The sequence below is a fragment of the Peromyscus californicus genome, unplaced genomic scaffold (genome assembly GCF_007827085.1).
Source record: "Peromyscus californicus insignis strain IS unplaced genomic scaffold, ASM782708v3 Scaffold_4__1_contigs__length_199733344, whole genome shotgun sequence".
NCBI classification, from domain to species: Eukaryota; Metazoa; Chordata; class Mammalia; order Rodentia; family Cricetidae; genus Peromyscus; species Peromyscus californicus.
This window is the reverse complement of record NW_026294562.1, coordinates 5125954-5151626: the sequence shown is the minus strand read 5'-3', so window position 1 is coordinate 5151626 and position 25673 is coordinate 5125954. Positions and strand designations below refer to the sequence as shown.

At 46.1% G+C, this 25673-nt stretch overlaps 1 protein-coding gene across 2 annotated transcripts in view; it reads left to right on the top strand.

Moving 5' to 3' along the window:
• The window catches only part of Plekhs1 (pleckstrin homology domain containing S1), a 38067-nt gene extending 17069 nt beyond the window's left edge, over positions 1-20998 (top strand). The window contains exons 5-13 of one of the 2 annotated variants that reach the window (XM_052762498.1): positions 194-328; positions 2382-2457; positions 3311-3427; positions 6507-6638; positions 10068-10174; positions 11850-12014; positions 12828-12929; positions 14187-14322; positions 17435-20998. In XM_052762498.1, coding sequence (XP_052618458.1) covers positions 194-328; positions 2382-2457; positions 3311-3427; positions 6507-6638; positions 10068-10174; positions 11850-12014; positions 12828-12929; positions 14187-14322; positions 17435-17632 — 1168 coding nt within the window. In that variant the 3' untranslated portion in view covers positions 17633-20998. Of the gene's footprint in view, positions 1-193; positions 329-2381; positions 2458-3307; positions 3428-6506; positions 6639-10067; positions 10175-11849; positions 12015-12827; positions 12930-14186; positions 14323-17434 lie in introns of both variants that reach the window. The other variant, XM_052762497.1, reaches the window with a different exon arrangement.
• Positions 20999-25673: the final 4675 nt, after the last annotated feature.

Here is a 25673-nt window from a genome sequence, read left to right as displayed (position 1 = left end):
AATTACTGATGAACCAGATCCAGAGTTATCTTCTAAAACAGAAAGAATTCAAATGAGATTTATGACGTGAACTAGACAGTCTTTAAAATGTGGGTCAATGAAATCTTCAGTTTCGTTCCTGATTTAAAACAGGAGTCTGTTGTTATCTTGAGTTGCTCTCTGTATCAGCTCCGATGCTTTGTGTCTGTCACAGAAGCACCACCATAGAAGTCGGTATCAACAGCCAGGAGAAGATGCAGTCTGTGCAGAGGATGTTCAAATGCCACCCTGAGGAGGTGATGTCCATCAGAACCGTGAACAGGGACTACTTCCTCATTGGCCATGACAGGTGAGCAGTGAGATGACAATGTGTCGCGTGCTGTGTGTGGAGAAAAGCATTATAACCTGTAGACAATAAACAGGAGGTAAATAGAGAACGGACTGAACATGCAAAGCAGCAGTCTTCTTTGTGTGCTAAAATGGTTGTGTGTGTGTGTGTGTGTGCATGTGTGTGTGCATATGTGTGTGGTTGCACATGTGAGTGTGTGTGCATGTGTATGTGCATATGTGTGTGGCTATATGTGTATGTGTGTACATGTGAGTGTGTGTGCACATGTGTGCATATGTGTGTGTGGTTGCACATGTGAGTGTGTGCATGTGTGTGGCTGCACATGTGAGTGTGTGCACACATGTGTGTGCATGTGGAGGCCAGAGGACACTTTGGCTGTCATTCCTCAGGAGCTGTCCACTTTGATTTTTGACACAGGGTCCCTCACTGGTCTTGCATTAGGCTGGCTTGCCAAAGAGCTGCAGGATCTGCCTGCCTCTGCCTCCTCAGCTGGTGTTGCAAACACTCCACCATGCCTGGCTTTTCTGTAGGGATTAAATTCAGATCTTCACGGCCGCATGTCAAGTGCCAACGAAGCTTCCTCTCTGGCTTTTAAAATAGTTTTAAGAATCATTATGCTAGCTGCCTACGAGTGTTATAACGGTGTTTAAAACAACAGAGGTTGATAACCCCACTGTTCTGAAGGCTGGGCCTCAGCAACAAGGTGCAGACATGGCCACTCCCGGGAAGCACTGTGGAAGGAAGGCTCTTTTCAAACCTCTCTCTCGGAACTGCTGGCGGTCCCTTGGCTCCAACAGCCAACCCTACCTTCCACATGGCATTTCACATATGCATGTACCTCTGGGTCAAATTTCTCTCCTTTATCACAGATACCAGTCTTACTCGTTTAGGAGGTACTGCTAGTCCATTGTGATCTCAACTTAACCAGTTATCTCTGCAAACAGTCCCTTTCTAGAAACATAGGTGACATCTGAGGACCAGGAGCCAGAACTAGGACATGGTAGATGAGGAGAGGGTCACAAAGCACGCTATCGCCCAGATGCCTTCTGTGAAAAACAACATGACCAGAAACACCTGTAGGAGCTGCAGTGAGGGGACGTGCTCACCTTCAAGGCTTCTGTGGGTTTTCAGAGGCTTCTGTTGCCAGCAGGAGTGCCCAAGGATTCTCACACCCGCTTATCTACCAGCGAGAGACAGTGTAGTGTGGGAGGAGGTGCCTGAGGCTGGAGCCAAGCTGCAGCCTTACTCTATCTCAGGTTGACCCAAAGCTGCAAAGTTTTCTTTTAAATTGTCACAGAAAGCAACAGTAGAGATGGTGGGGAACGTGTCCGTTCACTCAGACACACATGCCTTTGTTCACTTCTCCGTCTGCCTGAGAAAACACCGACAAAAAGTGACTCCTGAGGGAAGTCCTGATTACAGTCCCTCATTAGGGGAAGTCGGAGTAGGAACCTGAGGCAGGAACTGGAGGAGGAACTGATGCAGAGGCCGTGAATGTGGAGAGCTACTCACTGGCTTGCTCAGCCTGCTTTCTTACAGCACCCAGGCCCATCTGCCCAGGGCCGGCACAGCCCACAGTCGACTGGGCCCAATACATTGATATTTAATCAAGAAAATACCCACACAGACTTGCCTACAGGTCCATCTGATGGCGGAATTTCCTGTTGAGTTTCCCTCTTCCTAGATGACCTGAGCTTGTATCAAGTTGACAAAAAAATAACCACTACAGCACTCTTCCTAAAGATGCATTTCCTGAGAGGGGCGGAGGAGACTGGAGGGTATGGACGAGGCGCTGACAGGCCCTGTACCCCATGTTGCCGCCGTTATTTCTGAGTTTCCCTACTGGAGATGTCATGAGGGTTCATTCAGCGGTGCAGATGCAGAGACAGCGGGGGAGCAGTGAACCGTTCAAACTACTGGGGAAAAGAGTTCTATTTTGTGGGCAACCAATCCCAAAGCTGTTCCGAGTGTAACCAGAGAATCCACTGGGTTCAGAATGAATGTGGGAGCGATTGTGTCGACGACGCCAGCTGAAACTCTGTTCCTACCCCAGGGAGAAGATCAGAGAGTGGGTGTCCTTCATGTCAGCATATTGCCGGGGTGTGAAAACAGCTCATCAGAATTCACAGGTAACTATGTCCCTAATGACGCTCCAGGGCACCTGAACTCAGCCCTCTTTCCTTAGAAACAGTAGTGGCCCTTTCTTTCTCCTTAGCAACTGGTGTCAATACAAGGAATAAATAAGCGAGGAAACATATGCCCTTGTTATTTTCACAATTAACAAAAGGAAAAATACTTTTGTGTTTTGTAATTACATTGTCATTGTTGCAGTAGGGGGAGTGAACGTTAATGGCGGCAATTTTTCCTAGTAGCTTGAAGTATACTATTTTTCCACCATTGTGATTCTGGGTACATAACCAGCTCCCCTTTGAATGACTAAGTCTGGGGAGGCATCTATCAAACATTGTTTTCACCTGCCTTGCATTTTAATGCAATGTCTCTTGTGTCAGGTAAGCAGCTGAAGGTTTTTAATTGACTTCAGAAGGGGCTTTGTGAATTTCCCCCATCCTTGCTTACAGACTGTCACGGAGGGAACTGGGCTGTAGCTACATTTATGAATGTATTTTCCAGGTTGTCCCATGCTTGTAGCAAATGCCAAAGAGAAGGAGAGATCAAGCTGTGCCTCCTACAGATTCAGAGCAGAAGCAGCAGGGTGTGAGGAGAGGCGCGGTGGAGAAGACTCTGGGGAGCCCTCAGGGTGCCTGTTAAGGCCAGGCTGGGTGTCTTTGGGGACTTAGGAGCTGGAGGAAGCTGCACTGGCAAGATCAGCCCTCGTCTTAGAGATGTGACACTGGCCAATGAGCAGCCCAGTCAAAGCCTTGGAGAGCCCCTGGAGCCCAGGGAGCCCAGGTGGCAGTGGGGGGCTGACAGCAATAGGGGAGCAATCGCACTCTAACTACAGAATGACTTTTTTCCAAGCAGGAGCAGCCTTCCCTGGGTGACAGAAGGCCAGTTTCCGACCCCAGTCCTTTCTTTGGCCTCTGCAGTGCTCCGGAGGTTATCAGCCTGCCATTACCAAGGGCCAGCCTTCCAGACGTGGTAATCAAAACCTCCCCCTACTACATCAGGGCACCGCAGCAGGGAGTCGGCCATTGCTGAATAGCGCCACTGGCTAGCAGCAGGCATTGACCTTGCCCGTCTTTCTCATCATTTCTGGGGCTGAGGAGGCAGCTCCGTCAGAGCGGCGTTTGCCCTGTAGGCACAAGGCCGGCTTTGATGCCCTGGGACTCATGTGGTGGTGCACATTATAACTCCAGTGCCGAGGAGGCAGACACAGGTGTGTCTTTGGGCTGCACTGGCCCGTCAGCCTGGCCTGCTTGGTGAGTTCCAGGCCGGTGGGCAGGAGAAACAAACAAGGTGAATGCTGCTAAGGTTCACTGCAGCTGCAGTTTTCTCCAGTCCTGCCTGGCCCATGGTCAGGACAAATCTCTCTCACCTGCCGGTCCTGCAGCCATTCAGACCCAAATAAACACACACAGGCTAATGTTATTTAAAACCGCTCAGCCATTAGCTCAGGCCTACCACTGACTAGCTCTTACACTTAAACTCAGCCCATTTCTGTTCATCTATATGTTGCCACATGTTCCGTGGCTTTACCTGTGTGCCTGTCACATGCTGCTCCCTGGACAGCGGGCAGGGGTCTCCTGACTCAGCCTTCCTGTTCCCAGAATTCTCTTCTCTGCTTGTCCCACCTATACTTCCTGCCTGGCTACTGGCCAATCAGCATTTTATTTATACAGAGTGATATCCACAGCAGTTCACACCTGAGGTTGTCCTCTGACCTTCACATTTGTGCACACCCAAGTGCGCGCGCACACACACACACACACACACACACAGCATATTTACTCATTTCCTATTTATTCTACAGGTAGGCTTTACCACTTGCCTAGCTGACTAAAGATTTTCATTCAGTTTGGATGCTCTTGACAGACTCGGATTCCTCTCCTCCTTCCGCACACGGCACAAAGGTCCCCAATTCCCCTTGGTTTCCTGTTGTGCTGTCCGTGCCCTCGGGCAAGGTGAAGTTTCTTCCTGCTTCCCTTCACTCATCCATCAGTCTGGCTTCTCAGTCTGTGTGTCTGTCCTCTTCACTCCTCATGCAATCTGTCTGGGGAAGTAAAATAGCATGCCTGCCCCTGGAAGGCCACAGAACCACCGTGCCCTCCCCTTCCTGGACTCGCTGATTCTAGATTCGGCTTTTATCAACAAATGAGCTGGGTCATTTGTTTCCTGCACGTCTATTACTTCATCCGCTAGAGACGCCACCACTGGCATCCTTCCCTCTGCGGGTACCACGCACACGCGATGAGGCGGGGCTCCCACTTTATCTAGCTGGTAGTTCTCCAACATTGTAAAAGCTTTTTCAGCATATCAGCACCACCAGGACCAACACCTCATCTCAGCCATTCAGTGAGCAAAACCAGTGGTCTGAGACAAGGGCAGGCAGGCTGACCTTGAACAAAGCTTCCATTCATGATGAATCCTTTTCCCCAAGAGGAGCCTTACTGGTTGCTTTTGCCTTTTCCCATTATTTATTGAAATCAAGTAATATTTTTTTCAACCCTCTCAAGTTAAAGACCACATGTATCTTGCTGGGTTTTGTTGTTGATGTTGCTGGTACATTGGGAACCCTTCACTCCCGACTCAGCATAATCGGGCTCCAGGCTCCATCTTCAGCAACTACAACAGAATCCCATAGTACACTATGAGTTTCTAAACGACAGCAATTGGTTTCCACAGCTCTGAAAGTTGTGAAGCTCAATGTCGAGGATTCTCATCTGGTGGGGGCCTTCTTGCTGGTCATCAAGTGACAGGCGGGCAGGCAGGCAAGGCAGAGGGCAATGCCTCTCAGACGCGACATTCAGGAACACAGGAAGTTCTACCCACTGCTGTAAAAATGGCATTCAGATTTCAATACGTGTTTTGGAGAGGGACAGTCATACCATGGCAGTGAGCTTTGAGCTAGAAAAATGGACATGACTTAAGTTTATCTAGATGCTTGTGGGCTTCTCGGTGGGGTCATATCCTGACAAACTCATAAATGGAATGCAGCATGAGTTGAAAGTGCATGTAATGTACCCGCCTTTCTGAACATCACAGCTTAGCAGCACAGCACACTGTGCAGGGCCCGCTGTCCCCCACCACCACCACCACCACCAAGATTGCAGGGCTGTCCCGGAGCTGTGGCTCACTGCTGCCATCATACTTAAAAGAAAGTTAGCATACCCTTATTGGTAGCCCACACAAAGGCTAAAGTTCAAAATCTGCAAAGCAGTTTCCATTGACTATGTCTTGCTTTTGCACACCCCCATGAGAGAAAAAAAAAACCTGGGAAGTTGAACTATCACTAGTTATGGTGTGCTCTCTCTTTCTCCCTCCCCCCCCCAAAGAGAGAGAGAGAGAGAGAGAGAGAGAGAGAGAGAGAGAGAGAGAGAGAGAGCGCTACCTTCCATGGAATTCCTAGCAAACATTCAGGGTCTTATGGAAGCCCCCTGCCATCCAGCATTGTTCTTGGAGTGATTAAATTGCACTCATACCAGTTCTTATGCTATGCAGAGCAGCTACATTAGTGAGTATATGGTGTCAGCTGGGGAGGGAAGGCAATAATTAATTGCTTGCATCTACATCACCTTGAAGCCTATAATTCATACTGTCGTGTAGCCAACACTACCTAATTGCACTGCTGTGGAAACAGACAAGGCGAAACACAAAAGGGGAATCCTGAGCCAGAAGGAGGAGGTTCAATGACTCCAGACTAATTACCTCCCCAGAAGCTGCTGAGAGATGACTGGGAAGAGATGGGGTGGGGACATCATGACAAAGCTCCGTGCCTAACCACACCACCCACAGTAGAAAACTTCTTGTTCTGAGTTGTAACTCTCCACAGTAGAGAAAAATTTCAAATATTAACTATGCTTATGCATTCACATCTTTAGAGGTGACCCAAATTGAAGAGGCAAGTTCAGTTTGTGTGGGCTTCTGCATGTCATAGTGAAACAGCCTCCGATCTTGTCAACCCAACTAACATATTATAGTTTTTCTAGAAAGTATTAGTTTAATTCTATTGGAAGAAAGGAAGGAACTCATTAATTCCTTCTGTGTCTTCCTTTTTCAGCATTTGATACAAAAAAACCTTCAAGGATTCAGGCAAGCTCATCCTCATAATGAACACGATTTCTCCTCAGAACCCACTCAAGATACGGAAGAAGAGAATTACTATCTCACTCCTCGAAGCATCCTTTCAGAAGTAAGTCCTCCCACCACCCCAATCATTCCTTCTACATGTCTGCCGAGCCTCGGCCACACACTGCTGCTGGGACAATAGGCTGAGATCAGGAGGGCACAAAGGTAAGCCTGGCAGAGACAGGGGGCTTGCTCATGGTGCTGGCACTTGAATAGGAGCCAACCATAGCACAAGACATGAGCGTATACGATGCCTGGGTTGTACCAGTGGTGGGAAGAAGGAACTGGTTTTCAAGCCGAAGACCAGAGAAAGTTCTACAGAGGAGAGGATGTTTGAGCACTGGGTGGATAAAATTTAGAATTTAGTAGTCTTTCTCTTTTCTGGACCGAAAGAAAAAGAGTGAAAGTCAGTGGGTAACCAGCTGTGGGTGTATATGGAGCAGCCTATTGATAACTGGAAGCCTTCTGAGTGCTAGACACTGCACTATGCTCAGCGTGGTGGCTACAGTGATGAGCTTCATCGTCCTCGTATTTCAGAGCCCACAGTCTCAGTTACCAAAGATAATGCGACACAAAGAGGCACAGAGTGGTCCAGGATCACCAGATACAGGGTAGATTTTTCTTTCCACTTGAGTCAAAGCAGGCTTCAGGTCTGGGGAACTGCTCAGGTAGGCCACAGTGCAGAGTGTGTGAATGGTAGAGTAGAAATTTAACAGAAAAATAGAGCCAGCCCATGATGGGCACTTAATTCCAAGTTGAGTGTAGCTAGAGTTTTCCTGCCTGGCCCACAGTCTGGACAAATCTCTCTCACCTGACAGTCCCACAGACGCTCAGACCCGACCAAGTAAACACAGAGACTTATACTGGTTACAAACTGTATGGCCGTGGCAGGCTTCTTGCTAACTGTTCTTACAGCTTAAATTAATCCATTTCCATTAATCTATACCTTGCCACATGGCTCGTGACTTACCGGCATCTTCACATGCTGTTTGTCATCGTGGCAGCTGGCAATGTCTCTCTGACTCAGCCTTCTACTTCCCAGCTTTATTCTCCTCCTTGTCCCGCCTACACTTCCTGCCTAGCCAATGGCCAATCAGTGTTTCATTTATTGACCAATCAGCAACACATTTGCCATACAGAACATCGCACAGCACTTCCCCTTTTTTTTTCAAAAAGGAAGGTTTTAACCTTAACAAAGTAAAATTACATATAATTTGGGAATTTGGGCGTAGCTTCTCTTACTACTTCCTGCTGGAGGGGGGCGCTGTATCTTATGGGGACACAAAGAAAATTTTAGGATCATGGAGTAGTCCATGAGGCTGTATTGTCTGAGCCAGTCGTCTTCAAACCGTTCTGGATGTTGGATCATCTGGGCCATGGTGTCATCGGAAACCTTTCAGGGGGTCTTGGCTGGTCAAACCTGATGTATCTTAATCTGGAACAAATCCATAGCCTCTGGCTTTCTGTGGGAACAAAAGCAGAGTCTCCTTTCCAAAGTAACATATCCTTATATCCAAATTTTGAAGTCAAGGTATCTTTAAAATATACATATTGGCTTAACTCAGCTTCTTTTACAATCAAATATCTCTCTGCAGTTAAGAATCCCAAAGACAACACAATCCAGATTCTCTGTGTGATATTCATCTTACGTGGCTTATTTTTATATTAATTTTACTGTCTCTTTAAAGACTTTATTTTTTAAAACTATTTATTTGTTTATATAACTGTATATATCACCTTTTTTGTCTCTTTCAAGCCTACGTATTTTTTACACACATTGTAAACTATTACATCTGAATCTGTCTTATTGTGAATATATTGCTTTAAACTGCAGCAGCTGTGGCTGTTGACTCCGCCCACCCCAGCTTCCCAACAGGGCGGTGGTTCGTTTACCACCAGCTCTGGGAGCTATCGTGGGTCTATGCTTTTAGCCAAGCAGCGTGTAGTCCAGAAACCTCTTTTTTTGTTTTGTACCTGCAAAGGCTAAATCCACCACGCAGCTTAATGTGCCACTTGCAGAGGCCTCATTCCCGCCATACTGCAGGTCGAGCACGCAAGCTAGGAACCCACCAGTAGCTCAAACCGGCAGCTGCCGCTCATTTGAGAGAGACAATTAGGAACTGTTTTTAGCTCCGTTTTAGAATCTTTTTTTTAGTTTTTAGGTGGAAACTCTTGCCACCACGTTGGATGCCATTTGTAGCTAGAGTTTTCCTGCCTGGCCCACAGTCTGGACAAATCTCTGAGTGGCCGTGGGACTGGTAGGTGATAGAGATTTGTCCTGACTGTGGGCCAGGCAGGAAAACTCTAGCTACAGTTGAGTTCACTCTGTGAGCAGCATAGGGACAGAGACGGCTTCTAAGTTGAGAAGTGGCGAAACATGAATTGACTTTTAGCCATGTTGACCAAGACGTTATCTCTGTGGTAGACATGGACATAGAATGTGGACTGGAATGACAGGAGGGGAGAATGATGGGAGCATACTAGCATCACCCCCAAAATTGGGGGTTTCTACTAGATGGTGACAATATTACTTAAAGACGCAGGCTGCAGTCAAATTGGTTATGGAAGTACTAAATTACAAGTGGTTGAAACAAGCTGTACATCACAGCAAAGTTCTCAGAGCCCTTGGTATGTAGTCCTGCATTGTAAGTAACCAAGTAGATAGCACAAGGCATTGCCCATGGTTTCTTAAGCATAGAACATGTTCTTTCTCCAAGAATAATTACACACTAGTGTTCTCTGAGACAACCAACCAATTAGGTATGTAGAAAGAATGGGCTGTAGACACTCTGTGGAATATGGTGTCTGGGGACAACCAATCAATCAGGTGTGTAGAAAGGATGGGCTGTAGACACTCTTTGGAATATGGCGTCCGGGGAAGGAGATGAAACTGTACAAAAGTTGTCAGGAGGGCTGAGGTGATTCAGGAATGTGGGGTAACAACAGGACTTCACTGGGCAAGAGAAGAAAAGGGTGTCACAGGCAAAAAAGACTGCATGAACGTGAGGTCTGGAAGAGAGCCTTTGGTGAGGAGACAGCTGTGCAGAAGGCTGGCTTGGCTGGAAGGCAGTGCTCCAATTAGAAGTCAGTGGCCAGCTAGAGAGGAAGTGTCTGTCAGTGGTTGCTTACAACCACTCTGTCTAGTCTTTGGCCCAATCGGCTTCCATGATTCGTAGAGTCAACCACCTGGGGAAAAGGCTCATGGCATTAAATGGCTAGGAATGAAGCAGAAAGGAAAACTCAAAGCTTCCCAATAGAATACGTGTGTCTGGAATGGGACACAAAGGCTCCCAGGAAGGGAAAACCGAGCTTCAAAATCTACCAGAAACTGTGGTGGTTCAGTCTCCTGTGGTTAAGGCCCTTTGATATTCTCTGAAGAACTGCTATCCTTTCAATGGAAGATGTGTTATTCCAGATACAGAACAGTGTGAGGTGAGGAGGGGCCTGGCCAGCTGCAGACCTGTATCCTTACAGATGTGCTTTTTGCCTTTAGCTAAAGAGCATTGCTGATTCCGATGATTCTGTTGACTCCATTGACTCCAATAGTCCAGATCAAGGTTCCAAGAAATCTGAGAGCAATTACATGTCAATGAGATCCTGGTGAGTGTAACTGCCCTCTAAATACTGCCTTTCGCTAACTATTTGTAATAGAAAAATTACCACCAATTCACTGTGTTAACTTGTGTGTGAGGGTATACATACATACATATACATATGTATATATGAATGATGTAATATATATATATATATATGTGTGTGTGTGTGTATATATGTATGTGTGTGTGGTGTTGACATGAGCCATACAGCACATGCAGAGGTCAGAGGACAACGTTGGGTGTTGGTCTTCGTCTTCTGCTTTGTTTGAACCAGCGTTTCCTGGTGTTTACCACTGCATATGCCACGCAAGCTGGCCCGTGAGCTTCCTAGGATTTCCCATACCCCATCTTGCCACAGAAGCACTGGGATTGCAGAGGTACGCTACCACGTCCGGCCTTATGTGGCTCTGGAGATCCAAACTGAGGTCCTACTGCTTACATGGCAAACTCTTTACCCACCGAGCCGTCTCTCTGGCCCCCAGTTCATTTTTGCCAAATTGCTACAGAAACATCACCAAAACGCCATTCTACACATTGATTGATTCAGATTGGATGTCCTTTATCTGTAATGTTCGGATTATAAGTGTTTCTGGTTTCAGAATATTTTTTTTTTTAGTTTTTGGAATATCTGCATATCCATAATGAGATCTTATGGGGAACAGAACTCATCTAAACATGAAATACATGCATGATTCATATTTTTATACATATCTTATATACTAAACCTGATGATAATCTTATGTAAAAATGTTTGAAATTTACTTTGTTTAGGAAAGAAAGCTGGATGGTGCACCTGTCCACTTGCAGCATCCTATTCTCCCTCAGAGTTTAGACTTCAGATGCTCAGGTGAAGGGGGCTCAACGTGTGACTTAAGAGAAGGAAATGTGGCCATGGTTTCTTCACCCACAGAGAGCCACATGTGACATCTGGGACGCTTCTGTCTTCAGAAGTCTTCTGGTTTTTGCTTTTATGTGTCTCACACTCTCACCCTGTTTCCTCTCAACCCTGTAAAGGGTTATTTCGATTCCAAGTCCGTTTTTAGAAAGCTTGTTCAGTTTGACTCTGCCTCTGGCGGGGTTCTGGTAGTTGAATACACTTCAGTGTATCAGGAATCTTAAAAGTTCTTATTAATAAAATCAAACCTGGAGCCAGGTATTGGGGTGAACACTGGAAGATCAGAGAAGCAGAACAAGCCACAGCTAACCTCACCTGGTCAACTCCTCAGCTGGTCTTGTTTCCTCAAACTGGAAACTTCTGTGTCCTCATCTGAATGGGTCTCAGCTGAACTGCTGCTCAAAAGCCTAAAAGCTTAACCAGGCTCTAGTTCCTGGTTTTCACACCTGCTTCCTGCCATCACTTCATGAGATTAAAGGCTCTTGTTACCATGCCTGGCCGTTTCCAGTGTGGCTTTGAACTCACAGAGATCCAGACAGATCTCTGCCTCTGGAATGCTAGGATTAAAGGCATGTGCTACCACTGCCTAACCTCTATGTTTAATATGGTGGCCATTCTGTTCTCTGACCCCCAGATAGGTTTATTGGGGTGCACAATATATCAACCACACTTCAGGACTTTGTTCATCTTCTTATGGCTGTTAGATGCTCATATTTGACAGCAGAGTAGAAAGCTGTTACTGTGTGTGCTTAAATAGACCTTTGTTTAACGTCTTCTACTCCAGTTTCTTCAAAGAATCAACCTCTGCATCCGCTGGTTGCCAAGCTGAACCCCAGAGTTCTCTGGAGACTCCAGAGCAGGGGCCTCTCCGGCAAGAACATGGCACAGGAAGTGATCTGTGCCTTTCACCTGCTGATCCGGAAGCACAAACTGCAGCTGACAAAAAGGGGTCCGCCTCACTAACTGTTGTGAAATTGTCTATATTACTCAAGTAAAGCTCTGATTCCTAAAACTTTGTGGGCCCCAAGAGCAAGACAGATGCCTTAAATACACTTAATATTCAAATTTCAAAGTAGTTCTTCAGAATCTCCAAGTCAGCCTCAAATCTGACAGGCTTCTCTCTGTGTCATCGATGCTGTGACCATTCTCTGTGCCACTGATGTTGTGACCTGGGCAGGCAAGATAGAGTTGGAGGAAGAGTCGTCCCCAGGGATGGGGGTGGCTTTTCCAACTGTTTTGACACTTTTTCCTTGGCCAGCCTTTCGGGCCATAGAACCTGGACCACGCTGATCCAGCATCAGCGTGCATCACCAGCCTCTTGAATTAGCATCATGTGGGCAGGCAAGCCTCCTGAGGTACTGAGCAGATGAGAAGAGGAAAGTAGACCCTAGGTGATGTCACTTGACAAGGCACTTGACAAGATAGTTGGAATTTTAGCTGCTTTCCATGTCCTCTTATATGGAATAATTTCCAGAAGGCATATATGCAAATTGACCTGATGGAGATGGTTATAAACCCACTTAGTCCACTTCGGCCTCTTTCCTCACTGTCTGTCAACCACAGTCAAGAGGGCAGGGAAGGATGCAATGAATAGCTTTCAGTACCTTAGATCCATATTTCTTCCTTCATATGTTTTGAACAAGCTTTAGCTGGAAAATGTCATCTCAGGAACAGAAGGCCAGAAATATACTCTGAAAGGATAGTTCAGAGCCAGGGACAGTTGGCTGTTTGATGTGACTTATACAGATGTCTTCTGTCCCAGCAACGTCCCTGATGAGAGCCAAGTGGAGACTCTGAACGTGTTCCTCTCTCCCCCGGATGCCTTCAACTATCTTGCTCTGGTAGAAGCAGCAGGACGGATATGGTAGGTGGAGCCGTGGATGATACCAAATGAACAGGTCGAAGATGGAGGGACACCCTTATTCTGAAACACTGTATTTGACAAAGTTGACGAGGACTACGGCTACAGTGTTGCCACAGAGAGGGCTTGGAGGCCAAAAGATTATTGTTATATGGAAGGTCAACTTTCGAGGGGGACCAAAAGGGCCAGGGATGAGGATCTTTCTGATTCTTCAAAGAGGAATAGATGTCAGGGTGCCGTTCCCAGGCACCACAGAGCGAATATTTAATGAATGAAGCAAGAGAGAGAGTTAATAGGGTCTAAAAGATGCATATGAGGGCCTAAGATTCCCATACCCCAGTCAAAACTTCCATTCCAAAACACTAACACAAAAGTCTGTGTGGCAGATTTTTTTTTTACATAATTACTATTTATCTGATTCTACATCCTCTTAAACTGTGACTGGGAATATTGGCACAGGCCAGTAATCCTAGTTCCCTAGAATAGAGTTCTAGGCCAGCCTGAGCTTTATAGCAGGTTTAAGGCCAGCTTTAGCTACATAAGGAGACCCTCTCCCCTCTCCCATCTCAAAATAAATAAACCTGTTTAATTCATTTTGGGGGAAGATTGAATTTTTATAAGATAATTCTTTAATATAAAGAAAATGCCTTAATGCCGTAACTTTCCATTTTCCCCAAATTTTTGCATCCTAAGACTTGTAAACACCTGCTCAGCCTGTGGGCTTGTTTGTGACCAAGCTTATACATGTGTCCGTTCGCTTATTCACTCACAAGATATTCACTGTGCAGGACTGTGTACTCTCTCTGGCAGACATTTATCGAGCATCCTGTTTTCTGTAACTATGGAGTTATAAATTTTTAAACACTAACTAAGGAGACAAAAAGGTAGTTCTGTACTCCCAGGGTCACAAAGCCAGATAAAAAGGTAGCCACATGAATAAGTAAATATAAAAAGTACATCTTACTCAGAACTACAATGAAAGTATTCCCAACATGCATAATTATAAGTCCTGGGACAGGAGAGATTAATGACAAGCCAACCAAGGGACTGGACTTGGCAAGGCCTTGCGAAGGTGGTTTGCTTGGAGCAAAGTTTGGGAGGGAGGGTGGGCTGGGAGGAAGTTAGTCCAAACAGAAGGAGATGATTGACTCCCAGTGTGGGGCACAGAGTGAGATGATCCCACAGGCCCCGTTCCTGCCCCCCCAGTGAGCCAATGAGCTCCATCTCATTCTCCTCTTGGATGCTGTATCCCCACTGCAGTGTGGCTCGGTGGGAAGGCCCTCCCCGACTAGGGTGCTTATTCTGCCATGGAGATCATATCTTGGCCGTGAATGACCTGAAGCCCCAAAGCCTGGAGGAGGTGTCCTTGTTTCTTACCCGGTGTATCCAGAAGGAGGTGAGTCCTGTGGACCAACCCTGGCCAGACCAAGTCGGTGTGGGAGGGAACAGCATCAGGGTCTGGGAACTCCTCAAAACATGAGTGAAATTCCATCTTCTGTTTCAAGGGCTATTGGAGAAAGCACTAGGCCAGGAGAGAGGGCTCTGGCCTCTGACTCAGGTGCTGTGAGGTGCAGAAAGAGCTCCCATGACTCAAACTGGCTTGTGGACTGTAGGTAGCCCCTTTAAGCAGTCTGTGTCTTGCTTTTCTGTAAAATTAGGGACACTGATTGCACCAGTTGTTGAAGAATCAAATGATATAATGTGCTGTAACATGCTTGCAATGTCCCTGGCACAGATTATGTGCTCAACACAGTGAGTTTACTTCTACCTGCATGGGCCATGTGACTTTGAGAGGCTCACTTTTCTGAATGTCGATTTTCTCATCTAAAGCCTGACAACACTATGTCTTCTGCATGGAGTTATTATTAAAAACCAGCATCCTATGTGGTTTGACACTGAGCATCTGATTTTAAAGGGTTACCCGCATTTAAATGCCCTCCCTGGCTAGTACAGTTTTCATGCTGTTAATTCCTTCTAAGCCCACTTTGATTTCTAGCCCGATGACCTTGGGAAGGTCACTGCCTTCTCTGTGTTTAGCTTCTTCTCTCTGGAGTGAGGAGCAGAAGAAGGACTTGTTCTTTCCTACAGCTTTCAAACTGTACTTCTTGGATTTCTGGGCTGTGACTAGGGAGAAAGGGAAGGAAGGGCTCACCACGTTCACTTCAGTTGGGGGACATTCGCGTTCATCTTCTATAACACAGATGCATCTACAGACTGGACCACCCAGTTAACATCTCAGAAAACATAGAGCCTTGACTTGAAATTTCTGCCACCACAATACTAAAGACCCCTCTTCTGGCCCTGGGAGTCTGTGGTTATCTATCATCTGTTCTTCATCACTCAATAAGCCTGCCAGTGGGATAAATTGTTATTATTGCTATTATCTGAAAGGGTAAGACCAATCAGGCATGTGACTAAAGTAGACACAAAGCTACACAAAGTTAGTGGCCCAACCAGGGTTCATTCTTTCACTTGCTCCCTCACTATTACTGAACATCCTTCTACTCTATACTGGATACTGCGTAATGTTCTAAGACTACAAAGTGGCCTCAGCTTGCACTTAAGTAGCTCACTGATTAGTGGGTAAAACGAGTATTGTAGGCACTTCTTAGAATACAGTGAGGTGTGAACAGAAAGTGTAGAGGGAGAATAGATCAGTCTTCTGAGGAAAGCCAGGCAGTGTTTGGCTCAAGAGTTCAATCCTTGATATGAGTTTGTGTGGTAGAGAAGATGTTGGTTGAGGGACCTAGTCCAATAATCTGGTAACTTATAATTCATGGCATTTGCCAAAGGTCCACCCTATGGCCAAAAGGTTAAACCATGTGCACCTTCCAGAAGTTACTATTATTTTGACTCAAAACACACACGTGCCCAGCAATCGAGAAAAGAGTTTTGACTGGACACGCATCTAAACTCCACCTGGGTGGGCTGCCGATGCTTCGTCATGACCGCTGCTCTAGACGGCGCCTCTCCTGAGCTCCTGCTGTCTTCCTCGATCGCCTGAGAACAACTCCTGCATAGTACTGACCACTAGCAACACCCACCACGTGGTTATTTAGAGCAGTGGTTTGTAGCCTGTAGGTCTCAACCCCACTGTGGGTTGAATAACCTTTACACAGGGGTCGTATCATCAGATAACCCACATATTAGATATTTACATTACCATTCATAACAGTAGCAAAATTACAGTTATAAAAATAATTCTATGGTTGGGGGTCACCACAACATGAGGAAGTAACTGTATTAAAGGGTCACAGCATTATGAAAGTTGAGAAGCACCGATCTGGAGGAACAGAAAATTTTCCTTCCTCCTCAACACTCCTGACTTCTTTTATGTGAAAACAGACAGCCAATCCTCTTTTAAGATTCGAACACCTGGTTCTTGAAAGGAAACATAAGTTGGAAGAGGATATGTGGGAGCAACAGCATCTCCTCTGTCTGACAAGTCTGAGCCAATCACATCTACTTTAGCCACAGTGGAGAGAAATGGGAGGCTGGCATAGGGCTGGGCTAGAGACAGTGAGAGCAGTGTGACACCTTTTTAGAGGCAGAGGAGGTAGTATGTGTGTGCGTGCGTGCGTGTGTGTGTGTGTGTGTGTGTGGTGTGGTGTGAGTGTGTGTGGTGTGTGTGTGTGTGTGGTGTGTGTGGTGTGTGTGGTGTGTGTGTGTGTGTATGTGTGGTGTATGGTGTGAGTGTGTGTGTGTATGGTGTGTGTGTGTGTGTGTGTGGTGTGTGTGTGTGTGTGTGTGTGTGTGTGTGTGTGTGTGTGTGTTTAGAGGGATAAGAAACAATGATCTGCAAGAGAAACGTCAAGTTTCCATTTCCTTCGACTTTCGTCTGGGGCTTTCCTGGATGGCAGTCTCCTCTGGATTTCTACAGCTAGAGCTCTTGGAGCAACTGGATCCCTGTGGTGTCTTAGTTTGATGTCTATTGCTGCGATAAAACACCATGACCAAAACAACTTGGGACAGAAAGTTTATTTCTCTTATACTTCCATACCAAAGAAAGCGAGGGCAGGAACTGAGTCAGAGGCCATGGAGGAATGCTGTTTACAAGGTTTCTCCTCATGGCTTATGCATCCTGCTTTCTATAGCACCCAGAACCATTAGCCCTGGGATGTCACCCCCGACAGTGAGCTGGGCTCTTGCACATCAATTATCAATCAAGAAAATGCACCACAGACTTGTCCACAGGCCGATCTAATGGGGGGCATTTCCTAACTGAAGTTCCTTCTTCCAAAATGACTCTAGCTTGTGTCAAGTTAACATAATACTAGCCAGCACAGTGGGTCATCAGCACTTTTTGGAACCTGCCTAGAGGCTTGGGCCTATGGATGTCAGAACTTTGAAGTCCATGTTCCACCAGAATGTGCAGATCATCCGCGGCTGCCTTTGGCTCATCATAGCTCATCACAGGATTTCCTTCAAGAACAGATTCAAGGGATATGAAGGATGGGCTCCTAAGGATAATCTCCAGTCATTTAATTATCTCCTGTCTTATGTCTTAGAAAGTGAAACTCTCCATTGGCCGGATCCCCAATTCAGAGAAGTTCCATGCTTCCGCCTGCACGTGCCCCTTAAAATACCACTTGGTGGAGCCTGTCCAGCAGGATTTGCCAGGACTGGAGAGGACACCAAAGAGGAGTCCGGCCATCAAAAAGAGCCAGAAGGAAGTAACTGGAGAGTCTGCTGCCTCAGGCCCATGACAGCTGAAGAAGGATGGAACCCTGGATCATGCGTGGTCCTGCGGTTGGAGACAAGGCTGCGTCCTACTTTGAGTCACTGTACTGCCTTAACAATGGGGGTCATTGGCCCCTCTTTGACTGTTGCATTGAGGTCACATGGGATAATGACTAAGGAACAGAGATAAAAATGGGAGGCCTTATTATCTGAGACTTTGCCTCAGACAGGGCAGACATCGATTGAGTAAATCTCTGGTCTAATTAATAGCACTGTGTGCTTTCTGAGGTCACAATTGCTTCTTTGTTAGGAATATCCAGTTAGAATTACTCATTCCAGGGAGGCAAGAGAGATGAAAGTCTGTGGTTATCCTCCAGACACTTCCTGTGACTCAGCAGCCCAGGGGTCATCAGATGAGGCAGAGTGACCTCTGTCTCAGGTGTACCTGCTTTCTTAAAGATACAGTAACTATTTTGGAAGCTGAGGAAGTTTGGTGCTGCTCACTCTAAAAATAAACAGGAAACTATGTGTATATGTTCTTAATTGGATGGCTTATTACCAAATTAGTTCTGTGATGTCAAAAGGATCAAAGTCCTTTTAATAATCAGGAAAGCAGGAGCAGTCAGCTGAACACTAATCAACTTGGGGAATGTTGGTGCAAAGTGGGGTAAGGGGATGTTAGAAAATCCATCTCAGCAGGCTGTCCTTTCACGTGGAAAGAAAAGGAAAGCTTTGAAAGTTCAGTGATATTCAGTCTTCATGACTCTGAGTTCTGTAGCTGTTGGGGCAGGACTAAGAATCTAGACCAGGTTTAGAAAGGAAATTCCCTGACCTCTGCCTTGTGTGTGGGTTTAGATTAGAAAAGACCTTTGGCACTCGGAGGAGACATTCAATACATTTCATTTTCTGTTATCCAGATTGTTGCCAGTATAAAATGTATATATGTGTATGAAACATGGAAAATAATTAAGTGTATATACATGAATATTTCAAATCTCATAAATAAGAAATGAAGCCACTTCAGTGAGAAAATAAATACCCATCAAGGTAAAACTGCCTGAAACCACCTTCGGGATGGATTCCTGGGCTCTGAAATCCAGGTATCCTCCCATCCCTATGTGCCCTCGAGGAGGCAAAGAGGAATCTGAGGACCCAGGAGTCCATCATCCATTCAGCTCACAGCAATGCTGGGACAAAGCATACAGGACTACTGGTCCCCCCCACCACTGTCAGCCTGCCACCCTCCCCCAACCCCAGAACTTGCCTCCTGACACAGGATGGGGGTGGCTTGTTGTGAGGACCACACTCTGGGAGCTTCTCTGCACCCTGATGGCACTCCTGGGGATTATTTGACTGAGGAACACAGGTCCATGTTGTATCATCCTGGAAAATCCATGGAGAGGCTCGTGAGTCTGCAGGAGCGTGCAGAATGTGAACTCTCTGAGGAAAGGACCTAGCTTTTGGCAGTTTTTAGAGTGACAATTGGTGGTCACCCCACCCACCTCCAACAGGAGCCTGAAGAAAGCAGCTCCTCCCCCTGCTTCCTGTCTGTGGAGAGCAGCTGAACCAGGGCCTGGAGGAAGCAACCTTCCTGACTGGGCTGAGGTATGTGCTGCTGGTGGCTGGGGCAGACAGCAGAACCCAGCCTTCACCGTTCACTGTGCTGTTCCTCAGAGTCCAGGTCCTCACGTCCTCTGTGCCCCCCTTCCCCAGAGCTGGGAGCAGCCGCAATGTCACTTCTTCCTCCTAAGAACAGCAGTGACCCCAAGGAAAACTCCAGACCTAGGAATGGAGATATTTGTCCTTTTCTGTCATCCAGGTGAGAACACAGCCAAGAATTGTGGAGAGGTGCCTGGGAAAGCCGTCAGGCCAGGCCTGACCAAGGCTGTACCTTGTGTTACACAAGTTCACCCGAGGGAATTGTACCTTCCTCATACTCCCTGCTACCCACAGACACGTGCACAGACAGTCTCAGTGAAAAACTCGCCTGTGATCTTTTTTATTGATGTCCATTTTGACCCCATTTCAAGTAGATGACTATGACTGATGCTGCGAAGAGCCTGGTCCAGTTGACCCTGGGAAAGATGGCCCTCTCCTGGATTAATTTAGACAATAAAGGAGAACATAGAAACGGCTGGAGCCAATCTTGGCTGTCTCACCTCTGGCCTTGTCCTGCCAATGTGACATAGCTCAGCGTCACCTGAGAAGAGAGTCCCAGTTGAGGGATAAGTTGGTCTAATGTGTGCTGTGGGATGGTCTTGTGTCAAATGCTCTGATTGGTCAATAAATAAAACACTGATTGGCCAGTGGCCTGGCAGGAAGTATAGGCAGGACTAACAGAGAGGAGAATTGAGAGAACAGGAAGCTGAGTGAGGGAGACACTGCCAGCCGCCACCATGACAAGCAGCTTGTGAAGATGCCGGTAAGCCACGAGCCACATGGCAAGGTATATATTTATAGAAATGGATTAATTTAAGATATAAGAACAGTTAGCAAGAAGCCTGCCATGGCCATACAGTCTGTAAGCAATGTAAGTCTCTGTGTTTACTTGGTCGGGTCTGAGCGACTGTGGGACTGGCAGGTGAGAGAGATTTGTCCTGACTGTGGGCCAGGCAGGAAAACTCTAGCTACAAATGTGAGTGTGTCTTTAGGGGCTGTCCTAATTGTTCATTGGTGTGGGAGGGCCCAGCCCACTGTGGCAGCACCATTCCCTAGGCATGTGATCCTGGGCTATGTAGGAAAGCATAGCTTGTGAGCGAGCCACAAGCAGTGGTTCCTCCATGGTTTCTGTGCTATGGAACAATCTTTATATACACTATGAATATGCATTATTCTTATTGTTAATAATAAAGCTGATTGGCTGGTAGCCAGGTAGGAAGTGGGACTGGTATGGGTAGGACAACCAAACTAAGGAAGGAAGGAGAAGGGCAGATTCTGGGAGATGCTAGCCAGCTGCCTAGCAAGCAGGATGTGTAGAAAATGAGGTAACAAGTTGTGAGCCATGTGGCTAAACATAGATAAGAATTATGAGTTAATTTAAGTGTAAGAGTTAGTTAGTAACAAGCCTGAGCTAATGGCCAAGCTCTTGTAAGTAATATTAAACCTCTGAGTGGTTATTCAAGAGCTGGCTGGTGGGAGAGAACCGTCCATTTACATTTCTGCCTTATGTTTTTGCCCAGGCTTTCCCCAGTGATGAACTGTAACCTGAATACTAAAATAAATCCTTTCCTCCCTAAATTGCTTTGGTTAAAGTGTTTGATCATCGCAATGGGAAGGAACCTAGAACAAGCCTGAATCTGATGTGGCTCTTTAGTCTGGCTGATGAAGAAGTCGGAGCTCAGAAACGTGGAATGACTTACTGAGGGTACACTCAGCTCTATGCTGGACCCGTAACTTCCCAACCCATGCCTTTTTCTCAGTGGGACATTGGAGTACTGCCTCTCCACTTCCTACTGGGTGCCTCAGGTCTCCAGAACAGACCTCAGGGGTATCTAGAGGTTTCCATTTGGTTCTCTCAGCTGAGGATGCAAACTATTCAGAACGAATTCCAAAGAACAGCTAGTTATGAAAGAGGGTGAATGTGCAAGGCCAAGTCCATGCAATCATACTCAAAGCTGTTGACATTTCTGCATTCCAGGAAGGCATTCTTTTCTGTGTGGAGGGCAGATTACCATACATTCACATGTTTGTGTGTAGTATATGTGCCCATGTATGCCAGGGAATGGAGACAGGTGGGGAGTTAGAAGTGGTTAAGCCAGCATTCTGCCCTCCTCCCTTCGGGGCATGTGCCAAGTGACCTTCCCTTGGGAGGATGAGAGGAATGTAAAGTCATAAACAGGCCTTGAGGCTTTCACACTCAGCTGGATCAAATCAGGGTTCTTTGGTGAAGTTGGATTTGTGGCTAAGCAACACATGTGTTTTATTGAGAAAGTTCTTTAAAATGTCTGAGTCAATGAAATCTTTGTCAAATGATCAACAATCCCACAGGACCTTGGGGCCCTTCTCCAAGTCACTCTGACTGGATGGCTCTTAGAAACTTCGCACTCACAGTGCTGGCCCTGGGACTGACCTGCTTCATATGGTAGCTACCAGCTATGTGTGCTATTTGGCTTTATATTAGGTAAAATTAAATAAATTTAAAATTCCTTTTCAAAAACACTAGTCACATTTTGGGTATTTGATAACCTTACATGGTAATTGGCTATAACATTGGACAGCACTGAAAGAGACATTTTCTATCATAGAAGGTTCTAGCAGACAGACTTTCCCTATCTTATGTCCCAAGAGGAGAACAATTATATTTTATTCATCACCATATTACCAGCCCATAAATACAGTGAACAGCTTATAGCAAATGCTTGATAAGCACATGCTAACAGAAGAAACCACTACAATTCGTGTTAAGTACTAATTAAACATGATTTAATTTTGATATTTTCAAATAAAATATTCACATCCATAGCCCTAGTAACACTGGCTTTTCTTTTTCCTTGCTTCTTTCTTGCCCTGGTATCCTATAATTAACTTGAAAACCAAGCTATAGGCTTTTCCACATAAGCTGTTTTCTCAACAATTAGTGAGTTTCTGCGGAGTTGGCAGCACACTTGGGAGTTTTTACAACAACAGGAAGCCACAGTGTCTACAACTCTCCAAGGAATTGCGGACCACAGTGAAATGAGTGACCATGGTCTTGGGGCTAATGTCAGTTTCATTTGAGAAGCACCAAGGTGTAAGTTTAGGTTTCGATTTTGTTAATCATAGTCGTTCCAAAATCTTTAACATTTTCTGACAGTCTTTGCTCTTCTTTGTTGAAGTATGGACTTACAAAACTGACATTGGGGCTTGTTACAGCTGTACACATGCTAAGACCCAAGTGTGTGCATGGTGTGAGAGGCTTAGCTACACGCTGGCCATCCGTGTTTGACACAGGGTGCTGTGGGATGCTGATTTGGGGCTCGGTTGCCTTGATGGTGCAGGGTGATGGTGATGGCATTGCCGTGTGTTTGCCTCTTGGCCTCTTGTTTCTTAAATGATAGAAGAGAACACCAGAAATATGACTAGGGATAAAGCTACCTTTAGGAATAATTAGAAACTACAAATTGCCACACTGTGTGGTAGCAGAGGAGTTCAGAAAGGGAGGAGACCCCCATAAACAGAGTGCTAATCATGACTCACACTGTTGGGTGCCTCTGCACACAGGGCACTATCCACACACTCTACCCAAACCTACAACAGGTCTGTGAAGTCAAGACTGACTGCCCCAGAAGCACAGAGAAGTGAAGTAACTTACTCAAGGTCATAGCTGGTGAGAGCATGGCAGAGCTGGAATCAAACCAGACAAACGGGATTTGGAGACCACAGCCTGACTCTTCTCACTGGAAGACCCATGGAAGAGGAGGTGAAAGATCACTGAAATGGATGATGCACAGAGGAGGGGCTGTAGACGGGAAGAGACGTGCCGTGCACTTCCCAAGGCTTGCCTACAGTGGCTCAACTTTCTTATATACCTCTTGTCTCAGTAACAAATTCATCTTCTGACATTTTATCCAGGAAAATAAAAAAAAATATGTTTTACTTCAAATACAAGAACTTTACCAACGCCTTTGTGACATGTTTATGTGTTTTACATGGGCCTGGTTCTGTGTGACAGTCAGTTAATTGGCAGCTAACACATCTCCAGGGACAAAAGTGTTAGGCTGTTCTGGGGGTGGGGGGAGAGTAATATGGATTCTAACTCTGTAAACCTCGTCCATACATATGCTAAGACAAACTCATCCATACCTAACTAGGAGCCGAGTCTGACTCCTCAATCCAAATTCAGGGTTAGAAGTGCAAAAGATGTAAAGACTACTCCTCTGTGGTTGGTTCTGGAAAAGCTTCATAGGCAGGGTAAATTTGAAGAGTGCCTGAGAGAGGGATTTCATTTCATAAGGAATGAGTAGAATTGACTTGATATTCTAGCATAGGCCAAATTGTGTGCACAGCCACACAAATGCTAACTGTAGGGGCAGAGAATGTTTCAAGCATCCTGAAGGGACCTGGAAAAGGCATCCCTGTGTAAGAGACAGTTGTCTACTTGCTTCATAAGAATCTTTTACTCCTTTATAGGCAATAGTTCTTACTCACTGCATCTTAAAGTAAAATTAACCAGGGCTGGGGAGACAGCTCAGCGGTTAAGATCACTGGCTACTCTTCTAGAGGACCTGGGTTCAATTCCCAGCACCCACATGACAGTTCACAACTGTCTATAACTCCAGTTACAAAGGGTACGGTGCCCTCACACAGACATACATGCAGGCAAGGCACCAATGTACACAAAAGTAAATCTGGCGGGGGTTGGGGGTGGGGGGGATTAAAATAAAATTAAAAAAATAAAATCAACCCCATTGACCAGGGGTCCTGTGGGAAGACTGCTCTGGAATAGGTACAAATGTCTACACAAGTGTCAAGTTAGAGCTGCCGGATGACAGAAGATGACGAGAAAGGACTGGGAAGCAAGTCGGTCGGTGCAGAGCTCCCTGGAAGTATGAGGACTTCAGTTCCAGCCCTAGAACCCATCTGAAAAAATAAAAGTGCTGGGTGTGGTCATGTGAATTCCCCAGTCTCACCACTGGGCCCCTGAGGACAGGCAGATCCTTGGAACTTCCTGGCCAGCTCGCTAGCCACTTGGTGAGCTCCAGGTCAATAAGAGATGCTGCCTTTAAAAAGGCAAATGGTCACTAGGTATGCTGGCATGCACCTTTAAGCCCAGCACTCAGAAGGCAGAGGCAGGTGGATCTCTGAGTTCCAGGCCAGCCTGGTCTACAGAACAAGTTCCAGGATAGCCAGGGCTACACAGAGAAACCCTGTTTTGAAAACCAAAAAAAAAAGTCAAATAATGTCCAAGGTTATCTCCTGGCCTACACACACTCACACACATACCTGTACCTGCATGTACAAACAGACACATAGACAAACAGACATGCACACACACACACACACACACACACACACACACACACACACACACATATGGTGATATTTTATTTGTGCTGAAATGTGATTTTATTTGTATGTTAATAAAGTTGCCTGGGGGTCAGAGCTAATAGCAAGCCATTTAGCAGAAGTCTGGCAGTGGTAGCACAAGCCCTTAATCTGATCACAGGGCAGGCAGAGTCTGTGTGTTCAAGGACACAGCCAGCATGGTGACACAAGCCTTTAATCCAAGTACCAACCATAGAGACCTGGAGATCTGTATAGACAGACAGTAACAAGGAGGTCATGTGGTTGGATTTACAACCAACGAGAAGACAGAACAGAAAGTCAATAAAAAGACAGATACACAGGAAGTAGTTCTCTTGCTAAGGAGGACAGCAGCAGCAATAAAGGGTAAGAAAGGGTTTTTAGCTCTTAGCTCTTGCTCTGACCTCTTGGGCTTTTAACTCTGCAGTTGACTCTGTGTTTCTTATTTAATAAGACCATTCATCTACACACACATCTGTACCTGCATATACAAACAGACACATAGACAAACAGACATGCACACACACACATACATACATACACACACACATACACACCTGTATCTGCATATACAAACCTGCATATACAAACAGATACACAGACAAATAGACATGCACACACATACACTCATACACACACCTGTACCTGCATGCACACAACACACACAGACACATAGACATACAGTCACACACAGATATACCGAGAGAGAGAGAGAGAGAGAGAGAGAGAGAGAGAGAGAGAGAGAGAGAGAGAAGGAGGAAAAAGAGGAGGAGGAGGAGGAGGAGGGGAGGAAGAGGAGGAGGAGGAGAAGGACCTTCAGAGGCTACATGTAAGATGCACAGAGCTACACCACAGAGAAAGCAGGAAGAGCACAAAAGGAGTTCCTGAGATAATGGATTCCTCTGCTCCTCCAAAGCTGGGCACCACTGACAGTAGGCAAAGTGCTGCAGTTGCCAGGTGCCTCCTTGGAAGCATTCCTCTAGGAGAGCAGTTCTTAACGTCCTAATGCTGTGGACCTTTAATACAGTTCCTCATGCTGTGTGACCCCCACGCATAAAGTTACTT